Genomic DNA, 27508 nt, shown 5'->3' with positions numbered 1-27508 from the left:
ATTGTTTGTCTCCTGGTTCAGGACTTTACATTTCCTTTCCCTGAACTCCACGAGGTTCATGTCAGCACATTTCTCCAGCTTGTCAAAATCCCTCTGAACAGCAGCACGACCCTCTGGTGTATCAGTTGCCCTTTCCATGTTTTTTCCAGCAGCACACTTGCTAAGGCTGTACCTTACCCCAGCACCCAGATCATTACTGAAGACATGGAACAGGACTGGATGAAGTATTAACCCCTGGGGTGCCATACTGGTTCTGCTGGAGTGTCCTGATTCCACTTGATAGCCAGCCCTCCACCTACACGCATGGTTCTTATAAGCCGGGTCTGGTAGGACCTGAGGCTTGGAAGTAACATGTTGTTGTAACAGTTTTTTTGTAGGCCATGTATCCCTGGAAGTCCATTGGTTTCACTCTCTTTGTTGGCAAATTCTGTCAGTGTTTGTTATTTGGTAGAATGGATTTTTTTGGGGTTTGGATTTAATGTTTGGAATTTTAATGATGGCTTAGCAAAATTAGCTCAGAAAATATTACTGCTTTAAAAGTATAGTTTAAGTTTGAGCTCTATCTTGCACAATTGGTTTCAACAGTAAGAAATGAAGTAAGCAGAGTTATGATGATCTTCATCCTGAAGAATACTGACTACTATTGAAGCATGACTAGCAGATTTAGTTGGTTTGCATGTATTATACCAGATCATCAGAAATAAGAGGGCACTTGATTTTTTTTTTGATGAGCTTTTGATCAGGTTTCAGGTGCAATAGCACTTTGTGACATAATGTGAAAGAAGTTAAAACCATTGGCAAACAAGACTAGAATCTAAACACAACGTTCTTTTTGAGTGGTGTTTCTGTTGTCCCAGTGATGTCAGGGTTTTGTTTTGATTTCAATATGTTTAGTTGACTTTAAAAGCTATCACTTGAAGTTTTTTTTGACAGCTGAAACAAAAAGAAATAAACCCTCTACGGCAGTAACTATCACGGTGGCCAGAGTTGGGAGGTCTGAAAATGGTTTGCTGCCAGTAGGAAAAATGTTTGGAAGCAGTCCTTAGAAGGTTCACCACCTCTGCTACGTGCATTTCGTTTTGTTCCATTTTTAAGGTCATATATGATAATAGTGCCAAACTATGCAAAATTTTCCTACCCTAATGTATATACCCTTTGTTTTGATTATCTCTTTATTAATGATGTGAAAACCCTGAGGCCAGATGAAAATGAGCCAATGTAAGGCTAGTCCAGCTACAGAAAACTGAAAATGTCACTGTGCTCCACAGAGAATTGTTAAAAGGAAGAATATGACACTTGATGAGGTTTTCCCTGCTGTGTGAAAAAGCTGTTAAAAGATGTTAATATTTAAATGAAGCCTTGTAGTGTTACTGCAGAAGGAAAGAAGTTAAAGAATGAATTATCCTTTTCAATGATTTAAAAAAGATGAACCACGGCCATTTGTATACTTTAAAAAGTGATAGACAGTAGAGTTTAATTCTTTTTTGTGCATATTTGCAGTGAGTGGCGCTTAACTACTGCACTTACCATCAGGAAAAAAACTTACTACAAATTGATGCAAATAAATTCAACTCAGCTGGGTAGCTCATGGGAGGAAAAACATTCGTTTCATAAGCATTTCTGACACAAACATACTTTAGCACTTAGTGTATCATTGCTTTAGATAACACACCTGCAAACTGGCAGGTGTGCTTTTTGAAGGTTAATGAACTGTGAAGTAAGTAAATGTCTGCAAAGAAGTTTGTGAATTGTGAGCATAGTCCTGTCAATGGAGGAAATGGATTAGAAAAATAGGTAAAGCCTGTACTGTAACTGAATAACTGATGTGTTCAGTATACACATATTAATATAGAAAATCCAATAAAAATGACGAGTAAGGGTGATTATAGTAGTTATTTATTGCAATCTGCTTTTTTGTTTAAACAAATCTGTTTATAAAGAAGGGTTGTGAAATGATTGACTTCTTGGCAGTTAATAGTTTGCATAAAGAGCAAATAAAAGCAGACAGCACAAAATACTTGGAACAAGACTAAAAAAGCTTTATTTTTCTTTCTATTACAATGTTGATATTTGATATTTCTTGAAATGTAAATCTGCTTTTAATTTTACAACAATAATGGTATAACTACGGTTATTTCACTCTCACATTTTTGTTTTTCTCAGTTAGAGTTTTACTTTGAAATTGTGTTTTTCTATTGTTTTGTGATTTTTCTTGTTTCAAATCAGGCTGGGCCAGATCTTTCAGTGTGGTCTCTTTGCTGTGCTGCCAGGGCATTGTTCTGGTGGATGTGCTGTGCGTGCGAAGGGAGGATCACCCGTGGCACAAAGCACTGCTCTGGACACCAGGCTGCCATTTGCTCTCTGTCACTCTGCAGCTGTCCACTGCTTTCTTGACAAAGGGTTCCACATTTCAAGTGCAGCTTTGTCTCAGGTGGAATGTGCCAGACTTTTCAGTTTCTGTGCAGCATTCACGTTTTGTATGCCCTGTGACTGCTCAGAGTAGGAGAGAGGAGTGTAGTGGCAGAGCAATAAATTCAGAGTTAAGCTGAAAGAACACATAGGTTAGCAAAATGCTGTATCTAAACAGAAGCAAACTGTGAAGCAATCTGGGAGGCTTTTCCTTTGTTGTTTTTTATTTTGGTGTCTATCTGTTTATTGGATTCTGATTTCAGAATCCATTCTTCATTATTGCTTTGAATATTCTTTCTTTCTTATGGGGACACCATTATTTTAATTTCAAAGAAATTGAAACAGAATTTCCTGTGAGCAAGGTGACTGAAAGAGTAGAGAGTTCCATTTGCAGGGCCTGTAGAAAGTAATGCCCAGAGGCAGGAAAACAAAGTTAAAAAGAAAATGGGAAAGTAGAAAGAATGGGATGTATATTCAGTGTGTAAAGACTTTATGCAAGTTATTTGGGACAAATAGTTTGATGCATATTAGATTTATCTTGAGGTCAAAACACTTCTCATTTTCATATATTTTATTGAATTAAAGAGAAAATTAAAGTGTAGTTCCCTCCTGCCCACCATCCCAGTTCTTAGTTTTATAGAAAATTACCTTGTTGCCATTGAAAATAATATTCAGTTAGACAGCTTTAATGGGCTTTTATAACCGAGCAAAATTTACTCTGATAAGATAAGTCACTAGTGGATGGAAATGATTAGAAAAATGTTAGTACTCTTAGCTACTAATTTAAATGCTTTGGTCTAACTGGAGATATTTGAAGAGGAACTTCAGCAGGACTGCTTCAGAAATGATTTTGTATACCCTAACTACTGCTTAAATTGTAATTGATCTAAAGGGGCCTAGTTATGATTGTGGTGTAGTGGCATATACAAGAAATACGAAGAAAAATACACTTCAAAATGGCATTGAAATTTCACCAGGTAGATGCAAACTCAAGGGGAACACAAAATGTTGTAATTAGCAGAATAACCAGTAGAGGTAACAATAACCAGTCTGAAACAGTTAATGATATTTGCATATATTGCTATAATGATGAAGTGCATGGAGAAGTTATTGAAGTAGTTTTGCATAATTTTTGGGTTTTCTGCTTAAGAGACAACTGGGGAGAATAGGCTAGAGCCACGTAGACTCCTTAAATTTGTGATTTCCTTTTTCAGGATGTCCTCTTCCTAGCACAGGTAACAGTCCTTAACTCACAATTGCTCTTAACCCAAGCACTCAAAGTGTAGGAGGTGCAAAGATAGATTCTCAGCTGAGGAAAAAAAATATGCTTACAACAGAAACAGAGTTTAAAATAGGAGTATGGTCCATATGGAATGAAAAAGCTTCTGCAGCTGTGGTCATCCAGAAATCTTTAGAGATGCTTATACTGACAGTAGACCTCATATGGCTTATTGATTATTTTCTTGGTAAGATTCTGAATAATATTTTCCTTTCTGCCTGTGTGATCTGTGTTGTTTGTTTTCTTCCTTTCCACCTTGTTTATCTTGTAGAAGGAAAGACTTTTCTAGTTCTTGATATCACAGTGGACAATGAAAGTATAAGGATCTGAGCTTCTGAAAGATTAGTGGTTTCAGAGGTAGCCTGCTAATATTTAGAGAAGTGTTTAAATAAGATCAGCTCAGGCAAACAGAACTTATACACTTTATGTCCCAAGTGATAACATGATATAATTACATAATATTTTACATTTCTCCAGCACTTTCCACACTTAAAATCAACTAATGCAATCTGTGAAAATTTTTGAAAGATTTGTCATTGTTGTAGGTAAAAAGTATTTACAAATTATTCCCTGCAAAAGAAACAGCAGCTGCATTTTCTCCTGAATAGTTTATTTCAGTCATTACTTGGTATGTTTTCAACTAGCTGATGGGATAAACTTAATGGAATTCCAGTTTTGTGACTTCCATTTTGGTTTTCTGTTAAAGTCTGAGCTGCTTTTTCATTTCGTGAGTTGGATGAAATAGGAACCCAGACAGAAATGCACTAGTTCATTTAGACAAGCATAGGGCACAAACGTGGCAAAAGCTGTCTTGCTGAAGTAGATTTGGTACTTCTTAGCTCTACCATGGTAAGTCATGAGCTATAAGGCTTTAGTAAATTAAAGTCCTTGAGTAAAGGACTTGAGTAAATGCCAGTCCTTGAGGCTGGCACAGATGTGGGAACAATCATCTTGGTTTCAAGTTGTTGCAAGGAGAAAGTGCAGTTGTGCACACAGAGCCACGAAAGCAGTGGCCTGACACTTAAAGAGAAGCTGGGCTAAACAACTACTGTACGTGATACCACCTAGTTAAAAAGGACATTAATGTCCTTGGAGCAAAAATTGTTCCAGATGTGTAGTTATTGAGATGGCTCTGAATTGAATTCAGTTAAAACACAAAGTGCTCTCAAATGCAGGGTGCTAATCAACATAGACTGGACTTGAGTAAGAAAAAGTGCTTGTAACAAATACATGAAATCATCTGCCTCCTTCGAAAAGTGTTCTTTTTATGTCTTAAACCATGGAAGTAGTTAATGGTGTTAGTAAACTTTTCAGTTAGATAACTATACCACAGTTCTCTATTTGTTTCATTCTTTCTTGTGATATTTTAAAAATATGGCATTATAACTTAGCTCTTCAAAAAATCCTTCAGTTTTGCCTGGTGTATAGGAACACACACTTTCTCCCTGCTGACATTAAATTATTTCTGTGCAGTAAAATTCATAATACAGTAACATCTTTAAAAGAAATAGTAGCATTGTGACATTAAATAACTTGAATTTAATTGCCTTTAGTTATTGTCTGTTCTGTGATATATAAGGAAGAAAGGCTCTGAGTTGCTTCCTCAATGCTTCTCCCTTGAATGTGCTCTCTGTCACACAGAAGATTAAGTTACTCCTGTGATTTTCCATATTAATTTCTGTATTTTTGAGAAGGAATTGTGCGATGTAAAAAGTGATGACATCACCAAAGTTTGCTGATGTCATTACAGAGATGACACATGGGGGTTTTCTTGCTCGTTTATGATCATACTTTTCCTACCTGTGCTCGTCCTAGCAGCTGTAGTTGGTTAGAGGCTGCAAACTCATCCTGATGATTTTCCCCTGTAAACTCTTTGCCACAGATCTATCTCTGTTTTTGAAGTTCTTGTTCCTAATAGTTGGGAATGTTTCTAGTTGTACAGAAGAAACTGTGTAAGCTAGAAAAAAATGAAAGTTTACAAAAGTGGGAAAAATTGGTTTAAAAATGCAAACAAATATTTCTGATACATTTGAAGAAGTAAGTTACAGAAGAAGGAAACGAGGACATTTTTGTCAAGCATTAAGAATAAAAGAAGAAAAAGAGGAATTCTACAAAATCAGTAGGAAATGAGTGAAAAAAGAGCATGAAATTGTGGAGTGGGATTGTAATTACTGTTATGTAAAAGCACTGGGACAGGAACATCTGTGCTCATGTACAGAGCTGCTTAAACATAGTCTGAATCAGTGGAGTTCTGCTACAATTTGTGTTAGAAATGTGTCGAAGTATTGTAAAACTAAGACCTAACAAGATAAGATCCGGGGTTTACAGATCAAGTATTTAGAGTTTTGAAAATGTTGGTACGCGTGTCAAGTTGGATTGAGAAGTAGATCAGAAGATGGAATAAAATAGATAAGGATGCTTTGCTTTGTATCACTGTAGTGTTCATCTGGCTGCCTGTTTTAACGTAAGAGGTCAGACTGTATTTGTAGAGGCAAATATTAATTCTGACATTTTTTAATGTGTGGTGTTGGTCCCTCCTCACCCACACTGAGTAATAATTTTCTTTTAAAAAAGGTTGATTTTGTAGACATTCATAAAGGGCCTGTGAACCACTATTGCCTTTGCTCAATACCCTTTTTCTTCTGTCTTTCAGTGGAAGTAAGTTTAATACATGCAAGGTGCATGTTAGATGTTTTAGCAGGGCTGGCTGGAAATAAGCTGGAACAATTCTGCAAGTACTGCTTTTATGAGGACTCATTTCATTCTTGTGTCCTTTTACTTTTGTTTTTCAAATTCTTCCTCAGGTCAAACAAGCATTACAGCTGTTTCTTATCTATAAAGACTGCTTTCTTCCAGCTGTCCTGTGCTGTGAGATCAGGCACGAGATCAGTACAGGATGGGAGAGACTGAGGAGTGTGTAAATAAAAACAGTTCGGGCTCACATTCACTGCATGCTTGTCTTCCCCTTTCAACTGTTTAAACTGTTGAAGTTCCAAGAAAATACTTAAAATACTTTCCATTAGTTAATTACTTTTATGCTGCATCACTTACTCATTGTTCTGAACATTGTTGGAGCAACACTAATTTGGATTCTGGAAAAGATTATAGTATTTATAAATACTGGATATTTTCCTATAATCCCTAATTGAAATTAAAATCAGTATCCATTATATCTGCCTATTTCTATAGATTCCTAATCTTTTGCATAAATAATATTTTTCTGTTTTCCAAATATAAGAACTGTTTGTGGTTGAAATTAAAACATTTTTGTAGCAAGACCAGAGAAAGTGACTTTCTATTCCAAAATATTTAGTGTTTTTCAGTAGTAAATTTGGAGGAACATTGTGATTGAAATACTCTGCATGGAGGACACAAATTTTACCTTAAAACCTAGGAGAAATAATAAAATTGTCAGTAGCAATTACTACCAATAGCAATAGGAATTGCTAAAATTCTTTTTTCTTTGCTTTCTACAAGAAGTGTTCATGATGCCTGTGCGCCATATCCAGTGTAAGAGAAGTAATTCTGTGGTCAGGGGCTTGCATGGAAGATGGATTACTGCTGGAAAGATTTGTACTGGAGGCTCATCTTTCACCTGTAAATCTAGATAAATAGCAAAATCATGTAAAAATAAGCAGAGTCCTTACTGGGCAAGGCAGGAAACTGTAGTGGAAAGTGTGCTCCAGATTGCACTTCACTTATCCTTTACATGTCTTGGAACTCTAAAACATAACATAGTCCAGAGTTGTTAATGAACTCCCTGCTACACTGAATTTCAAACAGAACATGTATTTTTGTGTTGTGGTTCCACAGTCTTTTCTGTCTTTGAATATCTATAGCTAAATTTCTCTGCTTTATGTCAGGAGTGATAAGGTTCCTGAGGTGAGAATGTGTGGGAATAAAAGATGGAAATCTTAATTCTCCTCAATACCTAGTCAGTTCCACATAATTTGAGTTACAATAAAGTAAACTTTTCTTTTACTATTGATTTATTTTTTTAGTCAAATTTAAATTTAATTTCACTCTTTCAGCCAAAAGAATTCAATTTTCTTGCTTAATAGGCACAGGTAATTACTAAGATATTTCATTGTGGAGCTGTTTAATCTTTGTACATATGTGATATAAGAGAAAATTGGTTTCCTCTTACTAAATAATATGTTTATTTTTGTTTCAGGCCAGTTTTATCTTCCTTTGACTCAGGTGCTGGTTGACCTTTCAATAGCAGCATTGGTCTGGTTCCTTGTTTATTTTGAAATGTTGCCAGAAGTTGGTGGGAAGGGGAGGAGGGGAAGACACGTTCCCTTTATTTTATCCCATTTTAGGATTTTATGCATGATTTCACAACATTGTGGTAAATACAATAGTACATATTTAATACAGCTTGGAGGTTTATGTTTGCAACAGATTGGAAACAATTGACAGTACTTTTCTTAAGCATAACCAAAAACATAATGAAGTTTATCCAGCCAAGTGTCAGGCCACAAATAAAGACAGGCACATGTGTGGTCAACCTGCCCTCCATTCCTTGGAAAAGTTCCATTGGACCAAATGAGCTCATCTTAAATCAGGCAGGAAATCTTTGCCAGACTTGACCCAGACTCGTGTGCATTGGTGGCTCATGGCTGTGGCCAGCCCTGCAGCTGAGTTGGCTTCTGAGCCAAACACAAGTCCAGGCCTCTCTGCACTGAGGTGCCAGTGGCCTCTGTTACCTTTTTCCCTTCCAGTGTGATTCGGTGTTCCAGCAGTCTGGCAGCAGGCTCCACTCTGCTTTGTGTTATCTTCACAAGTGTGAAGCACGCTGTCCACATAACTAGTGAGAGGATAAGCTTAAATGATGTATGTTTTTCCTGGACAAATAATACTTTCAGGAATTGTTCAAACTAGAGGAGAATGTTTTGCTACCATGCATTTTTATAAATGATCAATTTTGTATAATCAAAATCAGCTTTTGTACCTCTCTAATTATGAAGCTAAATGAAAACGAGTGACACAGCAGGTGGGAGCAGGCACAAGTGTCTGGGAGGAACAGGGAGACCCTCTCTGAGAATCAGGTTTAGGGTTAAGAAAGACAAAGCCCATCTGGACCTGAATGTAATAAGAGATAGAAAGAACAAGAAAGGTTTCTACAGGCACAGCAATAACAGCAGACTAAGGAAAATATGAGGTTATTGATGAATGGGAGGGGAGATCTGATCCTAAAGGAGATGGAGACAGTCCAGGTACTGAGTGCTTTTTTCACCTTGACCACTACTGGAAAGACCAACCTTCAGCAATCCCAGGTCTCTGAAACCACTACAGAAGTCCAGTGCCAGGTAAACTTATCCTTGATGGAGGAGGATCGGCTCAGGGGATATTTAAAGAAACCAGACACATACAAGTCCCTTGGCCTTGCTGGAATGCACCTGCAAGGGCTGATGGCATTGTGTCAGTTACCCTTGGAAAGTGGAGGGAATTGGGAATTTCTGAGAACTGGGAGAAAGCCAATGTCTTACAAAAGGCAAGAAGGAGGATCCAGGGAACTACATTGATTACACTGATCCCTGGAAAGGTCATAATGAAGAAGGAATAATCATGGAAGCCATTTTCAGATACATGACAGACAAGAAAGTGATTTGTAGTAACTGGTGTGGATTTATGAAATTTCTGGGTAAATTCTCCAGAAGAAAAGCTGTATTTTTGGTGGGTTGCTGATAGTTTGATTTGAAATCTGTTTCCCTCTGTTTATGTTCATTGGAAAATTCTTAAGCATTTTTATTATAGTATTAATCTTTTGCAGTTACTGGCAAACTCACTTTTTCAATAATCCTTTCCGTAGTGGTTCTAATGGTTTTTAGGCAAGTAGAAGCCTTGAGAGATCATCTTTGTTCAACTTCATTGTGTTAAGGATGGTAAAACCTCAGGTATGCAATAAATCCTCACCACTTACCTTATGAACAAAATTACAGGATAGCTGCAGTTCTGGGACCTTCTAACTCTCTCTTCTGTGTGCATTTCATCTCAATCCACCCAGTTGCTGTGTGCCTATGAGGAAATCCTCAGGGAGGATTGGGCTCTGGATGCTTCACAGGGTGATGTCAGGCCTGGTTAGAGGTTGTGTAGCCCAAGCTTCTGATCTAAGTAGGTTTTAGTTACTGCAGGTTTCTCAGGATGGCATCCAGCACAGTTTTGGATACCTCAGGGACGGATTTTCCATAACCTATTGTGACACCTGCTTCAGTAGTTGACCAAGCTTGTGATTAAAAAAAAAAAAAAAAAAAACCAAAACAAAAACCAAACCAAAGGTATGTTTTCCCTATGTCAAGGTGGAATTTCCATGTTCCACTTGTCTAATCCCTGCCTAGTGCTCCCTTGAGAAGAGTCTGGCCCTGCCCTCTCATGTCCTTCCACTCAGTAATAATTGAGGACAGCGCTGAGATCTTGCTGTGGCATTTTTGTCATGGTGCACAGACCTGGTGCTCAGCCTCTGCAGGTACATTCTGTGTGTCAGTTCCCAACCATCCAGGTGGGACCTTCAGCTGGAGATATACCAAGTCTAAACTGAGCTCTGAGTGTGTTCCAGAGACTGGCTCCACATCCCCAAGGCATGTGCTGCCTGTTCCAGTTAGCTGGCTTTGTTTCCTGCTGGCTTAGCTATTGTGAAGCATTTTATGTTCTGATGCATAACAAAAAGAAGCACTTCTAGAACATGACTTTGGAGTGGCAATGTGTTATTAATTCCAATAGTGATTATTAGTCATAAATAAGTCCAAGAACTATTATCCACTTACTGTTCTAAGATAAACAGTTTGATGAAAAGCTTATCTTAATATTTGATGTGGTATTTAAAAGTTCAGTGTATTAAAAAATACCATGACCTAGTACTCTGTCAATAAAAAAGAACTTTTCCTATCAAGCAAAAATCCCTGTGACAACTGTAGGACAAATATAATCTTATGTTTCTCCACAAAGATAGATGTAGTTTTTATGATTGGAAGATGAGGATGTGTTTTTCAAGCCCCATCTTGGTCAGTTGCAGGATTACTGGTAGATGGATTTTCTTGATGTTGTTGTATTTTCCTCATTTGCTTCTGTTGGAACAGTGAACAAATGGTTTTGGTGAGCAGCTCCTCAAAAAGAACATGCAAAGAAGCTGTGGCAGCAGTTTATGTCAATCTGATAGCATCTGCTGTCTCCTGGTTCCACCTCTTCCTGGAGCAGAAAGAGAGCCAGGGCAGGCTGATGTGATTCTCTGCTTCCATCTCCAGTTACTGCCATGAACCCCATAATCATCTCAAAGGGAACAGGAATAAGGACATGGCATACTTTGGAGTTCAGGGCCTCTCTTTATTTATTTCTTTATTTTTGAGCTGGCTGAAAACTGTCTGCAGTCACATGCACATTGGGATTGGCCAAATGGATAAGAATCAAACACAGACTTTAGATCTGTAACGCTGGATTTTACCCATCTAGGAAAGAGTTCTTGCATGGTTGTTATCATTTCATAGGTTTAAAATGTAGTGGCAATAGTGCAAAATTTAAAAATATAAACTATCATCATTTAAAATGTCAAATGCAGCAGCTGAGAGAGAACTCAGGATGGCAGCTGTGATGTGCCATATTGATAAATCAAAAAAATAAATTCAAAACATATGATCTCAGTAATGTGATCCAGATTATGTATTAGAGGGTAACAGTTGTGCATTTTCAGTGCTAGAAGTTTACTTTGCCTTTGACCTTGTGCCGTGATGTGCACTGAAGGTACAGTGGTGCTGCAGTGGGATGAGTCATATTTGTGCTTAACTTGTACTAACAACCTAAGTTGCTATTCAGATGAAACATAGAAGTTCAGTTTGTAGTGTAAAACTATAAATATGCTTATTCCATAAGAATTGTGTTTTCTTTTCTTGCATAAGATGCAGAGGGGACTCTAAGGTATCAAAATTTGAGTGTGGAGGAGGTACTTGCTGTGGTAAAGTCTTAGAGTGAGTGTGAGAGCATTTCTACCCAAGTGATGAGAACCTCCTGGACATGATTGACTTAAATTAGCTTGATTGGTTTTTATCAATTGCAGCTGCACTATTTAGCATAAAAATGCAAAACATCCAAAAATCATTTGCCTTGCAGTGTAGTAGAAAGATGGTTTTAGTTAGTCTTTAAGATGTTTCAAATGTTTATTCTACACAGATTCTCTGAGAATGGATCCAGAATATATCCAGTTACAGAGAATTAGTAAATATATTGTAAATATTGAGAAAATTAATTAAGGAAAATATGCTGCTTTATGAATTGCGTATTTAGGATTTTTTTTTTCTTTTCCTTTAATTGTGTTAGTAAGTTAAACACTTCAAAGATACTTGTTGTAGTGTCATAATCAGGCACCTGCCATTAAAAGCTAAAAGAGAGACTGGAAATTTTGTGTGATGTACAATTTTCTGACTTGCTCTCGCAACCAGTGTCATGCTTGAGAGAAATCCTGAATAAAATTCTTTCTAAATAAGACAGGAACGTTTTATACCAGCGTTGAGGGTTGCAACCCAGTGTTGAAAACTTGACCAGGGAAAGGCTTCTGCTATTATTTAATGGCTGTGTTCTGTACAGTGAGGTTTGATATATGATACACATTTTCCTTTTTGTAGAACTGTACCTGCAAACTCATGAACCTGCCTTTGTTTCAGTGTCCTCTTTTTCAGTGGCTTAATGATTTTTCTAGCATGGAAAAAAAGAGCTCTTACTCATATGTGAAATAATAGGTTATGTTAAAGAGTGGGATTACCTGAAGTCTTTTGTACATTTTTAAATGTTTTTGGTGCAAGAGGCCTGTTAAGGTCAATGCCTTTTATTATTCCTAGATTCATTTAGTCTTACATGTTCCTAAGATAATGACGCCAATTTAGATCTTTAGAAAGGTACTTGGAATTAAGATGTAAAAAATGGAAAACCATCCAGTTAAGAGCATACTTAATGGTATAATTTCACTTGCTGAAGAAATTAAATATTTATACATGTGTGTAGATAAAATTTATAAATTTGTACATATATGTAAAGAAATCACAAGGAAGTGCAGAGACTGCTTTATTTTATCCCTGTGATATCAATTTTATACTTGGTTGACATTCAAAATTGTATCTATATTTATAATTCACCAAAGAATTTTTTCAGTTCTGTGTTAGGTCTTGCAGTCCAGTACAGAGATGAACGAGGGCAGGAGGTTATATTTCTTCTTGCATAAATAATACAAAGGTTTAGAAAGTTTCAGTTACAGAGGCACTTAATTGCATCTGCACAGGTTTACAGCCAGCATGGTGAGATATTACTGGGGGTATAACACATGCATGAAGAACAAAGGCTGACTTTGCTGTCCTGAATTTAATTTTCAGGAATGATAGGCATAAACTCCCCTGTTTTTTGTAGAGGTAGAAATCAAAGAGGCTAATACACCTATGTATTCAAAAAATGTTTTTAGTAATGCAATATTAAATAGATGTAAATTTAATAAATTAATTAGATTTTACATAGTTGCTGTTATTTGCTAGCCCACTGCTCTTCACTTCTTAGAAAACATCCTTACTAAAGGGATACTTGGAAACTAAATTCTTTAAGACAGCTTGGCAGCTGCAGAAAGAAGTATTAGGACTTCTTTCACATGTCTTTTATAACTTACTTGTTTGAAAGGTGAGGTTTTTCTGGGGGGTTGGTTTTGGTTTTGTTTTTTTGCTTTGCTTCCACTTGAGAGATGGTATTGTGATACTCTTATATGTTGATAAATACAATTAACTTTGCATAGTGCAGTGCAGGATCTTATGTAGTTAATCTATGCTAAACTTTACATTAAGATTCCTTCTGTGTCCTGGCATTGTCCTGTTTCTTGAAATGTATCTTTGTTTTCTCAATCTTTTGAGGAGATTGAAAAAAGGAGCAGAATTTCACCCATGTGCAAAATTATCCATGTCTGGGAAAAAGATTACTTTCAGAATGCTTTCCAGGAAAAGAAAAACAGATGAGGAATAGTACTTTATTTATTTATTTACTTTTAGAATTTTCTTAAAGGGCAGATTTATTAGGCTCCATGTTAATGTCAGCTGTCAGAGATTTAGGAATGAATCTTCATACTCAGGTTTCATTCCTATGACTAGTACATCTGATTTCATGTAGCCTCTCCTTCTGTGTTAAATTATTTATACACTGATTTTTTTAGCAGTAATATTTATTTATACATGAATATGAATATATTATATATATGTATACTTATATGTACTACTTATATTTAGACTGAAAAGAATAAACTCAAAATGTATCTACTGTATACACAAAAAGAATATTATGCATGATTAAATAGTAAATTTTTAAAAAAAATTAATTTTTCTTCCATATTTTCTGTAGCATGTTAGGAAAATAATTTCCACCATTGTTTGTATCTTTATACTTAAGGATAACCTTTGTTGAAAGGGTTGAAATCCTAGAAGATTCAATCCTAGAAGTATTTTCAAGACACACTTTCAAGTCCAGAAATTTTCAAGAGGAGTCTTTTGAAAAGAATCAATTGAAAAAACAGGAATTCTGGTGATATTTTTGGAACACTATCCAAAGTTTGCAACTTCATTGGTAACATAGGATTTAGAACTGAATTTTACCACTCCCATTCCTAGACAGAATAGCAAGCTTGAATAAATACTAAAAACCCATTTATGTCTAAAGTAAAAACATATTCTGATTATTCCCATTTGGATTTGCTATAAACGTTATTTCTCTGGTGTAGGAAAATACCTTTTCAGTTTTAGAGACCCACTGTGCATCCATTTTTGTTATGAATTTGGCTAAATTAGGCTAAAGCAGTATATTTTTTTTTGATAAGACTACTAATCTTTAAACAACAAATACACATAATGCATAATTTAGCGGAATGTTAGGAGGGCTTTCCATGCTGTACCATATTTAGGTGTTTAAAGTGGGACATGCTTCAGTCCAAGAGTGGTAGAAGTGGTGAAATATTGGCTAACAGAGGAGCAGTGGAGATAGCAGGGAGAGGAAAAACCAGGTGGGGAGAAGTATTGGTGAAACATCTCAAGACCTGATACTGCAATGAGGCTTATTTCATATTGACATTGCTCAGCTTGCCAGAATTTGGAAGCACACACCTGGAGACACAGAGATTGGAGTCCCTGGTGATGATCCTGAATTCTGAAGTGAGAAAAATGGATCAGCTAGGGTAGTACAAAATGCAGGATTATGCCTCTCTGGACAAAAAACCAGAACTTTTAGTATAAAGGTTTAGGTAAAGGTATATAATAGTGTGTTAGGGGATTGCTGTTAGTCCCCAATAAAATGTGGCTGTAGAAAATCTGATACTGGGATGTATCGAGAGAGATTAGTTACAGAAATTGGGGAATATTTTTATGTACTCTCTGAGATCTCGTCTGGAATGCTGTCAACCAGGTTCAAGAAAGATGAATTCAAGATAGCAGAGAAGAAGATGAAGGTTAGGGGAATGGATGATGAGGAAAATAAAATAACCTTCTTATGATGCTAAAAAGGCTCGAATCTATCATTGCATTGTGGTTTCATTTGCACGAATCATTGCAGCCAATTCATTTTGCTTATCACTGTTGTGAACTGGTGGCATTCTTCTTTCTTTCAGCTATGATATATTGGCTAAGGAATAGTAATTTCCAATTCAAGGATGAAAAAGTTTTTAAACAACTTTGATTGTTTACATGAGGTAATCTGACTGGACTCTAAAATACTTAAAAAAACAATCTTGTTTTTTTCCAAGGTAGAATTGTCAGTTTATGCTCAACATCTTGTAGCTTAAATGTTATATGACAATTTAGTATTGTTTAGATGTCATACTCTGTCGTTTCAACAATTTGAGTTTGTTTTATGCACAAAAATATGTAGAGGTTTCTTTCTCCTGTCCCCTTAAAAATTGAATCTGTTTGTCTTTACATGAGTATTTTTTCATGTTTTTCTCACATGTACTTTTTTGAGAACACGAGGTTTGATTCTAAAAGAAATTATTTGGAATTTGGAATGTCTTTTTTTGTTGTTGTTGTGGTTTTTTTTTTGTTGTGTATTTTTTTTTTTTTTTTTTTTTTATTTTTTTTTTTTTTGTTCAGCTGAAATTTTGCTTCAAGCTTGTGACTATGGGAAACTTTTCACAGTATACCTGAGCAGGAGTACCTTCCTAGGGGCATTGATGAGATTTTTTAATCTTAATAATAATACTAACAGAAGTTGGTCTCTCTAGATGCTGCACATCATATTGCAGGTTCCCTTCCAACCTGCTATTCTAAATTATAATAGCAGCTCTTTATTTTTTATCAGAAAACTTGAATACGTCACAAGTTTCAGTGGGACAACTGTCATTATGGGACTATGGATGTTTCCTTGGGAATTTTTGGAAGAGATATTGCTCCTAAAGGTCTTTCCAGAAATTCCTTAAATTTCCTGCTGTCCTGATTCTACACTGCATCCAACTATTTACTTTTTTGTGCCTTTGTGGCATGGTGTTCCTCTGACTTCTTGCATAAAAAACACTTTTCAAATGTGTTAACAAAATGTTGTTTTCTTGTAGCTAAATAGATCCCTCACTTCCCCACTGATTGTTTCTTCATTATGATATAAAGTTATAGTTTTATTTCTCCAGCATATTTTTCCTTTCAGCAGATAGTACATTGAATCAAGTAGATAAAAAAAAAAAAGCTCCTTTGAAGGACTTAGAGGGTCTTGGAAATTAGTTGAGAGACCTGTGGGTTGAAGACTTTGTTGTGAAGAGCCAGAGTTGGCCTGTGTTCAGCTCAGTTGAGGACACTCAATTAATTTAGTCCCCAGGTCTTGGCTGCCACTCTTGGTTCTTGGAGGCTGCATGGCTCTTTCTCTGAAAGTAGTTTTTGAGAATCATTTCACTGCTGATTCTTTTCCTGAAAGCATCCCTTACGTATCTGACAGTGTAAGACCATTTCTGTGATAGGGATTGTTTTCATATCTGACTTTACATGGCTTGTTTAGTGTCAAGGCTGTGAGGAAGGCAGCACTTACCAGTTTTGCTTTATCTTGCTCATGCAGATGCTATTCTGTCCTGAGGAACTTTGTCCCAGATGTAATATAATTGTGGTAAACTAGTAAACCTATAGCTTCCAGATGAATAATAAATAATTGCAAGATCAGATCTTGTCATGGCTCTGACTTGCTGCTAGATGATCTGGCAGACTGGATTCAGTAAAAATATTTGGCAAGGTAATCTCTGTTAGAAAGTTAGGAAGCCTGCAACTGAAATTTGTCTGATTTCATTCTCACATAACTTTTTATATTTAATTTACCATTTAACCTCTACTGATATCACTGTATTTATGAAAATAATGAAATTGTTATTTTTATTTCCTTAGTTCCAATCTCACACACTGTTTTACAGTATTGTTTGGGTCTCATTACTTGCCTTAAACTGTACAAACATTTAAAATATGAGGTGAAGGTCTATCATTCCTATGATTATTGAAGTTCTTTAGAATAAAATGCCTTCTCCAGTTCTACCTAAAATCCCTAAAAAATGTTACTGCAAAGGTGAGATAAGTCAGGAGTTACCAGTTTGGAATCTGAAACAGTCCTTTCAGTCTTTTGACAGGAGCCTCTCATGATCTCAGTAGCCTTTCCTTGTCTGGAATTCTTATCACAGGCCAGCACAATCTCTGGAAACTAGTTTGGAATTCTGTTTCCATCATAAAGAAGGAAATATTTTTGCAGTGTCTAGGATAGCCAGAACAGTTGCACTTTTGTTTCAGTAGGAGCACAGTCTGCTTTTTGGTTGAGGTACTTTGTATTAAAAAAATATCAAGCCTTGTCATTTTAATACATAAATTAATAGATGTGATACATTATTTCACAGAGGAATTTCTTAAATGGGGCTCAGAATATCCCTGAATTTCATCTTGCTCACATATACAGGGGAAATAAGCAAGAGGGTTGCCTTGCCTTGCATGGCTCAAATGTCTTGCAGTGGGAAAGTTCTGAGTTTTGGAGGTGCCCAGAAGACTGAAGGTTTGGCTTGAGGACATGTCATGGAAGGAAGCAGACCTGTAACTCTTCTTGGTACTCAAGGTCCTTATCAAACCAGCTGATGTTTCCTGTTGTCCAGGAGATTATGGAACCTGGCCTCTTGAGAGAGAGACGACTTCACTCTCAGCTTCTGTATTTGGAAACTTTTGGAGGTGAATTTTTAATGGGAGGGATTACAGGTATTTGAAGCTTATTCCCTCTTGTGAAAAATGCAGCAGTTTTCAAAGAAAAGGCTGTAACCTGGTTTCTGGAAGAATGTGAGCAGGAGAGATACAAGAGTCAAAATGGCATATTTCATGGAGAAAATGCTGTGTTGTATTTAAAATAAGCAATATATGTTTAGTGTATTATTTTAACCTTCTTCTCTGTTTGCCATGTTCTTATGAATAAATGAAAAGTAATAGCCAAGCTGTTTTATGTCACACTGTGAGCTGGCTGTAGATTCTGGAAGATAAGTCTGTAGTTGAGCTGATTCCAGCTGGACCTGCAGCTGTAGAAATGTCTGATAGTGAAGTAGGTGACACAACAGGTGCTCCAGTTTCAGAACAGGATGAATCATGAGATTCTCCTCTGTGAGATGTGTCACTGAAAAGATGTGAAACTGAGAGAGAGGTTGAGGACACGGCTTGTCCCTAGAAGCCATAGCACAGCTCTTAGCTTGCTGGAGAGAGATTTTACCTACAGGCACCTGCTTTCTTCTGAGTAGGTTACAAACATAAATGTGCTTTTTGAAAATCACACGTTCATTGCTATGTCAACTATTTTTAATTACTGAATCCTACTAGTAAAAAAAGCTAAACAGAAAAGCAATTAATGTAAAAACTCTATTTTTGCCATATTTAAAATTAATGGATCTTTACTGATGATTCTTTCATGGAATTCTACCCTTTTTTTTTTCATGAAGCAGTTAAACACAGTGGCTTGACTTTAAAAAAGAATGCCATGGCTTTCTAATTAACTTTCTATTAATCTGTTACAGTACAATAACATTTGAATATTATTGAAGACAGAAATTAAAAAAGTTAAAAGCTTCCAAGATTGGTAGTTTTGTAAATTGGTTTTAAGTATTTGGAATTTATAACTATCATTATGTTACTAAATAACATTGAATCTGGAATGACTGACCTCCTTTTGCAGTAATTCAAAAGTATTATGATAGCTATAGTTTTATAGTGAGCATAAAAATCAGTGAGGTAAATTCAGTGAGGTAAGGGTAGTGCTGGAAGTTTTATTAACAAAAACTGTAAGTATTAGCACATGAGTTACAGGTCCCATGTGTTTTCCAAAATTTGCTGGAACTATACTGAATATTCAGTTCTGAACTTTGGACTAGTTGCTTTAAAGCACTTAATTTTAGTGGTAAGGATATGCAAGATCTAAATTAGAATAAACCAGCTGGTAGGCAGTTGGCTGCATTGATAAGGTACACTGATCAGAATTCCTTGTGGCATGTGATGTTCCACAAGGACAAGCTTCAAAATTCAGTGTACAAAATTCAGAGTACAAAATTCAGGTGTCTGCAGCTTCAAAATGTCCTGCCTTTTCTGCCTTGAATTTTACATACATCAGATGTTTTTGATAGAAATGAATGTATGGCTTGCCAGGTACAGCTATTGCTTTGAAAAAGATAATCTTTATCACATCAAACTAAAAAATGAAGGAAAAATATGATGAAGAGGTAGTTTTCATTATATATTCTTTTTTTAGAATAGGGTTTTTTTTGGCTTTTTTAAAATGGCTCTGGAGAGTACAATCGGGACACATGATATCCTTTCTAGACTTGTAGTTCAGTTCTCATATTTGCAAAAGGACCCATATGAGAATATGCTGTCTGTACTAATAATTCAGTAGTTCTGTATGGAAAATCGGAGTGACAGCTCTTTTATTCTTGGTTTAAATTGGTTTTCATAGTAACAGCTTAGAACTTTCCCAAGATATATGCGGGCTCATAAACACAGGCAATAAGATCTTTAATAGAAATTTGCATTTTTTATTAACTGAAGATTTTTCTTAAAAGGTGGTTGCATAAAAGACAAAAAGAGCAAATAATAGCCCAGAAAATGTCTACAGGGCTGTGGAGCCTGTAGTGATGATGAGGAAGGGGGAGAATGATGGTACAGAAGGGGAGGAGCAGGGCTCTTGGGCGCAGTGGTGAATATTGGCTGCAGTGTGTGCTGGAACAGGGCTGGCTCAGGAGGGGATTAACAGTGGGTTACAGTTTTTTCACCAGTTACCCCAGCTGTGGTATTACAGCACACTTAGGACTTCAGCAGGACCTTCAGGTTTATTAAAAAAATACAGTCAAACATTTGCTTTAAATGTATCTATTTATGATGGTAAAGTAAATAATTTTTAACAGTGAAATACAGTAGTGCTGCTTCACATTTTACTTCCTCGTGGAGCTCCTTAGCACTAAACCACTTTCATAAATGATATATGTAATATGGCATCTAAGTTAAACAGTTAACAGTAAGGAACTTCAAGGAATAGACATCACTACTGAAGCTGGTTATGAGTGGTGGGTGATGACATGAAGATTAATAAAGTTTAACTTTGAATTTGGCAATTTTTGCCACTTAGGTGAACTCTTTTTTTCCAAAAGCATAACCCAATTCTAAAGTTTTTACAGTGTGTTGTATATTTCTAGAGCAAGTGACAGAGTTTATTGTATTAAATAGTAGAAATAAGTAGCTGCTGAGGAAAAAGAAGTTAGACAAAATTAAAAAGCAATTTACTTGGGGAGAGGTCTTTGAAATACTTAATGTGTTAGCTATCAGATCTGGTTTTGCTTTATTTTTCTTGAAAATTATGGTATTCTTCAGACTGCCAAGTTTTACTAGTAAATATACTGCAAGAGCTTGGAAAAAATAAGTGAAGGACTCTTAAAATTAGATAGTGTTGAGCGAAAAGCCAAAGAGAGGGCTTTTGTGTATGAGAAATCCTTATCCTTTCAAATATATATATCTACATATCTGTTGCTGTAAAATGACCTGAATTTAATTTCCTTTCAAATCATATTTAAAATGCCTTAGATGGAAAAGAGGTAGTAACAAAATGGCAGACATTGCTCATAGTGTGCTAGCATGCTCCATCTAGAGTACTTCACTGCTGTGTTATTTTTGGGAGATATGGTTTCACAGTACCATTTTCAGGGAAGAGACAATTTCTTATATTGGCAAATTTAATCTGGCCAAAAATGAAGTAGTATATTTTGCTTCTGGTTGTCCACAAGATGAGGACCTGATTTAACAGCATTTTGGTTTTCTGCCATCTGGAGGTTCTTATTTGACTTATGAGATGATGTCATACATGCTTAGGGCTGAACAGATAGTGAAAGGTCGCCTGCAGTTCAGCCTGAGGTAGTTTTGTTTCTTGTTATGAGAAATGTAAAAGTCTTGGTTCGTGGTTACTACAGGCAGAAAGACAACTTTAGGAAGGAGAAAATGACTGACATAACTAATATTCTCCTAAACCTCCACATGGCACTCCTGTGAATAGAAAATCAATCTGCACACCCAAGACCACACACAGTATGAGTTGTCTATTCCCTCTCCCAGGCTGGCACTGATCAGAGTTCTGCCTCCCCTTTCAGAATAGCTCCTTGCTGTGAATGTTAGTTGGGGAATGATATACTTATTCCATCAAAATACTTCATTGTGCAGGTGGATTTTTGAATTAAAGTGCTCTGCTGTATCAGTCTCTAGATGAGGAGATGTAAGAAACTATATATGTATTTGGCAGATTTTTTTTTCTGCCACCTAAGGCTGTGGTGGATATGCTGTGCTCTTTCCTTCCCATCTCTTGCACTGTCCTTGTGTGAATTGGGGTTGAAAGGATTGAGGCTCTCTGGCTGTTTTTCAGTGCAATTGAAGCTGCATGTTGGTTATGCTTTAAAGGCTTTATTTGAAGCTAAAGCAGGATTTGAGTTTGAGAAGCTGGAGTGGACAGGAGCTCTGCTCCCATTTCCCAAGCAGGTTGTCACTGGGCATTCAGAGCCATTTGCTCATCCTCTCCACCCTCCTTGTGCTCCTAAGTTTTATTGCCTAAAATCCCCCCATTCCTCAGTCGAGTCTAGAGAGCCATGCTGACAAAGTGTGTGGGAATAAATTTGTGAAGAAGAGTGAGAATTATCTTCTAGGGCCTTGGGTCAGGGACTGGATGGGCTGAGCAGAAAAGATTATTGACTGAGACACTGCTGGCTTCAGCCAAGCAGGACAAGCTGCATCAGACCTGTGGAAGCTGCTGTGTTATCCCAGCCACAGGGGAATGGTGTCAGCGCTTTGTTTGTCTGAGGATCCAATCTCCAGCTCACTTGACTTGAAACTTTAGGCTCCTGCCTGGTGGCAGCTGGGAAATGAGCCTGGCAGTGGCTGACGGGGAGAGCTGCTTTTGGAGAGCTGCTCCAAGGTCCTGACGAGCTCCTCAGCTGCAGCTGAAAGGCCCAACAGATTTCTGTGATTTGACTTCAGGGATTGCTTTCAGACGTGAAGCAAAGAAGTGATTAAGTATAAAGAAGATGTGGCAATGAGATTCAGATGAGGTCTTTTATGTTTATAAAAAGAGGTCTGAAAGCTTGCTGCTACTATTATTTCTTGTTTTCTAACTGAAAAAGTCATCTTTGAATCCCTTACTGCACACTGCTTACAAACTGAGAGATCCTATTACTGTAATGTTATAAAAAAAGTCTTAAAAATAAAATAAATCTAGTGGAAAATAAATCTTTTTTCCAGTGTATAGAAAGGCAATGAGCCATTTTAAAAGCAGGAAGAACATGCATTTTGAGATCCAATAGATCATCTAAATTGGTCCCAAAACAAGTTTTAAAGTGACACTGAAAATACTTTTGCTTTGAATAAATTTAGTGTTACATAACTCAGAATATACATAAATATAGATTTAATGATTGTTTTGCACTTTGGTAGTATTCTGATTAACTAGAGAACAAATTGCTTAATAGAGGAGACCCTTTCTGCCTGTTCCATCTGCAGAATTAAAAAATGCTAAGCTTCCATTTATGCCCTTTCAGTTTCTTCCATCTAACTTTTTACTGTGAATTAACCTTATGCATTTCTAGGAAATACAAACTTTAAACTCTTTTTCTTTATTTTCTAAAATTTGTATGTTTGAAATTTGGATTAGTGAATCTAATATTTCTCACTTGCCTGACTGCCTGCAGTTCTCTTGTAGATGGAGAATTATTCTAAATTGCCACATCATACATTTTCAGTCCAAACCTTGATTTCTCAGTGGTGAACCTTGCAGCCAAAGAAAGCCTGTGAGTCCACTTAATGTGAACACCTCATGGTTCAGAGGTGCAGAAAAAGCCTCAGTTCAAGGAAACCTGTCTCTGTAACAATAAATGATTACACTCCCTTTATCTTTGTGCTCTACTTCCCATGATTTTTGTTAGCACTGACCAAATTTTGTGGGTATATGTTTTCTTGCATTATTTTATTTACAAATAAGCTTTCAATAATATGAAGCTCACAGTGAAAAAAAACCTTGGTTTTCAAAAACTTCATATATGATGAAATCTGTTCTTCACTCCCAAATATTCCCCACCCCCCAGTATTTTATGCTGAGAGCTGCTCAGCAATTCATTTGTAGTTGCTTTTCTGAACCAGAACATGTAAACAGTGGAGGTGTTCGTGGAGGCACCAATGCATATCCAGTGTGATTCTTGTAGTGATGATGGTTAAAGCCAAACATAGTCTCTTTCTTTAATGAATTGAGATCTCTGCTATTTTATTGCTGTTTGAATTGCATTAAGAGAATAACAAATTTGCATATTTACACAGCAAGAAATGAGAAAATCAGGGGTGCTTACACATTCTGGGCTGTTGGAATTCTTTTGTGTTGTAGGCACAGTCTGTGGTGATTGGGAGTGGGGCTGGCCCAGCCTCAACCCCAGTGGGCCCAGCTGTGAGAAGCAGGTGAGCAGCACTGACAGCAATGAGCCATGGAGTGCCCAGGTGCTCTGAGCAACCACCAAAGGGAGCAGAGAGCACACAGGTGTCATGCATGTGGGATGAAGAGTATAAAAGGTTGTGCTGTAGAACAGTAAACAGCTAGAGATGCTTGGAGCTTTCTTTGGTGGTGGGTATGCCTCCACTGTCTTCATGACACTTTTGGGTTTTGGTTTTTTTTTTTCTTTCTTCTTTTTAGTATTTTTTAAAAAAACCAAACCACCAGTGATATATGCAGAGCATTTTGCTTAGGAAAATCCTTGAATAGCCCTTATTTTGTTTGATGGGGATTTGTGATTACTGCAGAGAAGTAGTCAGATCCATTTGGTAAGTGACTTTTGAAATAAACAGTGGAGAAAAGTGTGACAAGTAAAACAACGTCTTAGAGTTCAGTTTGGAAACTTACATTGAAGAGAAATAAAACATTTCTTAAATGTGAATAAAAGAATATTAGAAAAAATATGCTAATGATCTCTACTGAACCCTAAATATGCTTGATTTACTTACTGTAGGTTGATGCCTTGCGGTTACGGTTAGAAGAAAAAGAAACCTTTCTGAATAAAAAAACAAAACAACTTCAAGACCTCACAGAGGAGAAAGGAACCCTTGCTGGAGAAATTCGAGATATGAAAGACATGTTGGAAGTAAAAGAAAGAAAAATTAATGTCCTTCAGAAAAAGGTAAGATCACTGATGAAATGTTATACAACTTTTGAGGCACATTTAAATGAAATACTCCTGTTTCTTAAAGTGTGTTACTATTATTATATTAAAAAGATGCAGAGAGTCTGTATTAGTAAAATTTTCTAATATAAAATGCCTTGCTTTTATCTGTGGGTACATTTTTTTATAGTATTATATATCAGGAAAACATTAGATGCTGCAGTTGTCACATAATTATTGGAGTTAAAGTGAAGTACTAAAAATCCTGTTAAAACTTCTTATCCCTCAACATAAGGGATTCCAGTATCCTTATGAACACTGTTTACTACTCTTTCCAAATAATGTAAATAAAATGTGTGGGCCTGCCAAAGGATTGGGATACTGCATTTTTAGCCTATAGGACTTTCTTTTCTTGGTGGAGAGAAGGGAAGTGAAGAAAGAACCTAAATTAAGTCAGTTATCTGCTTTCCTTATGGTCTAAAGATATTAAGAAGGGAGGCTCCTTCCAAACAGCCAAATTATCTTATTTCTAATTTTCCACAAGTATTACTAATGAATTTGCTCTCTTTGGAAGTTGGGTTCAATCATTACAGTTTTCACCTGGGGGAATGGGGAGGGAATTTCCTGTAGAGGCAGCTTTGCAAAGGTTCTGCATACAGTAGTAGAGTGTTCATTTCCAAATCCTTTTTCTCACACTCACCAAAATATTTATGCTCCCAGACGTGTACTGTTTGTGTCCTGTATGTCACTGTTTACCATATAGAGCTGCACTTATGAGCATACAGAGAAATGAAGGAAATGTTTCTGGCATCACCTATATTTTACTATTCTCCCCTCCTTTTACAGCCACTCAAAGAATGTCTGCTCCTCCTTACTCTGTTATTATGTAGGTAGTTCATGTTACTGTGGTTTTCCTCCAGGATTCATACAGGGTTCACATGGTCTAGTTGTGCTTCTGTCTGCAGTTGCTTAAGTACTGAATTAAAAAAGCCAAGTTCTTATTTTCCAAAAACTGAGAGGGCTGCTTTTTCAGGCCTGGGAAGTAAGGCCTATCAAAGCTGGAATCTAAGTACTCATCCACTTTAGTGCTATTTCTGAATATTTGCCTTGTTATCTGTGCTGATCATGTAAAAGAAAGCAAACTTCAAGGCTTTTATCCTGAATGCTAACTAGTTTTGGACAATTCTTGAGCATTCTGAAGAATAGAATGCATCTTTTCTAATTGTTTGCATTCTAAAAAAAACCCAACCCTGAACAACCCAACAATTACAATTTCTCTTGTACGTAGGTCTTGAGGAAATGGTTCAGTAAGAGGAGTGTGAATTCAGTGATGAAAATTTTGTGATGAGTAACTCTCACAGAGCTATCAGCACTATCTGTCATGGCTTTGTCCTCAGAAATATGCAGCATAACACTTTTCCTGTTTTAAGAAATCATGGCCATTTTATTAGGGTGTGCAGATGGTCTTGCCTCTTTTGCACTTGCTTGTTAATGGCCGTCATCATTCTCAAACTACACTCTCCCTTCACTAGATCATGGAATAAAATATGTCATAGCCTCGCGAGCTCTAGTATACAAAGAGATAAATCAGCTGGGTGGAAGATTGGAGCTAGTATTGAACTGATCTTTTTAAAACTGGAAGTAGCACTTCCTATATTTTAGGTTTTTATTTCCTTTCATCCGGGGACTTGTGCAGTTTAGTTTTTCTGCAGTGGGCTGAATACTGGGTTCACTTAGAGAAGAATGAATTTTGATGATTATTTTTAATAAAAAGCAATAACCTTTATGCTGTAAACATAATACTTTTGTGTCGATTTGCTGCTCTGAAGCATTCTTTATAACCATATTCTTTTAATGTGTGTGTTAGCATGCTCAAAAATACTAATGCCAGATTGTCATAATACAATTATTTTGTTTATAGGAGAAGAATGTTGTATTCAGAAAATGCATTTTTAAAATTATCCTTAGGTCACATTTTCAGATTGCGATCTTTATTTTACTTGGGTTTCTCTTCCAATATTCATTCACAGATCATTTGACTAAAGAGAAATTTGATTGAAATATTGTCCTGCTCTGCTCACCCCTCATTGAAGTAAATCTAGAGCATGATCCTATAAATTATGCTTTCAGGATTTACTTTTCATGTGCCTGGTGTACAGTTCTGAAGTAGAAAATGCTGTATGTCACCAATGCAAACCCAGGCTTTTACACTCAGCTGGAAAAAAAACCAAAACAAACCAATCTAGTTGTCTGGTTAACCCAAGTGTTCAGCTTCACTTTGGCAGTGCTTGTTAGATCATGACTTCGCGTGTTTAGGATCCTTGAGCATTCCAGTGTCCTTGGCAGCAGATGAAATCTCATCTCTGGCTCACAGTACTTGCATGCAGAAGGGAAGGTGTTCTGGGTCTATTTTTTTTTTTCAAGAAGCTTTCCTGGCCCTAGTGCTTTTCATTTCTAGATAACTTTACCCTCACCAGATGAAGTTGTGTCCCAGGGCATTCATACCTTGGGCAGTCCACGTGTTCTGGCAAAGGGAGCACAACTCCTTTTGGAGCACAGGCAGACTGGTCGTGTGTTATTTCAGAAGTATGTTGGACTATGTGTAGTACTAATTCCTAGCACTATAATATTAGTTTTTGCAGTGTTTTTGAACAGGCCCTTTTCAGGGGTTTTCAGAGAGTGTAATAGTGGATGCTGTGCCTTAAGAAAAAGATTGTCTAATATACCTGTTTTCTTTCCAGTTTTGAAAACATGCCTTTCCAATTGCAAGCATTAAGAATAAATTTTTATGAAAAAGTATTTAATCTATACTAATTACAGTAATTTTATCCTTCATTTTAATCTAATTATCACTTTATCTTTTACTCATTTTTGTATTGCAAGTGACTTTTGATTCCTCCAGTTTTTGCTCATAATCTGAACTTTTGGTCACATGTTCCAGTATTGAATTCATTTGGGGATGGCAGCTAGGCATGTCTGTGAGCATTTAGAAACTTGTTCTCATTGTGCAAGTACATGTGGAGAATTCAGGGAGTGGAAAGCAGGATTTCAGTGACACTCAGGAGGTGGAACAATGACTGGGCCTCACAGTGGATTGCCCTGTGTTTACATACCCTCCCTCATCCAGGACTGCTCTGGTTCTGCTCACTCTCCTGAAAGCCCTT

At 36.7% G+C, this 27508-nt stretch overlaps 1 protein-coding gene across 16 annotated transcripts in view; it reads left to right on the top strand.

Annotated features, from left to right (window-relative positions):
* ERC2 (ELKS/RAB6-interacting/CAST family member 2) overlaps nt 1-27508 on the top strand; it is a 414962-nt gene that overhangs the window by 102119 nt on the left and 285335 nt on the right. For all 16 annotated transcript variants that reach the window (XM_068201794.1, XM_068201809.1, XM_068201804.1 and 13 more), the window contains one exon: nt 24195-24362. In XM_068201794.1, coding sequence (XP_068057895.1) covers nt 24195-24362 — 168 coding nt within the window. The remainder of the gene's footprint in view (nt 1-24194; nt 24363-27508) is intronic.

This window comes from Anomalospiza imberbis, chromosome 11 (assembly GCF_031753505.1).
Source record: "Anomalospiza imberbis isolate Cuckoo-Finch-1a 21T00152 chromosome 11, ASM3175350v1, whole genome shotgun sequence".
NCBI lineage: Eukaryota > Metazoa > Chordata > Aves > Passeriformes > Viduidae > Anomalospiza > Anomalospiza imberbis.
The sequence above is the reverse complement of the archived record's forward strand: the minus strand, read 5'-3'. Positions and strand labels throughout refer to the sequence as shown.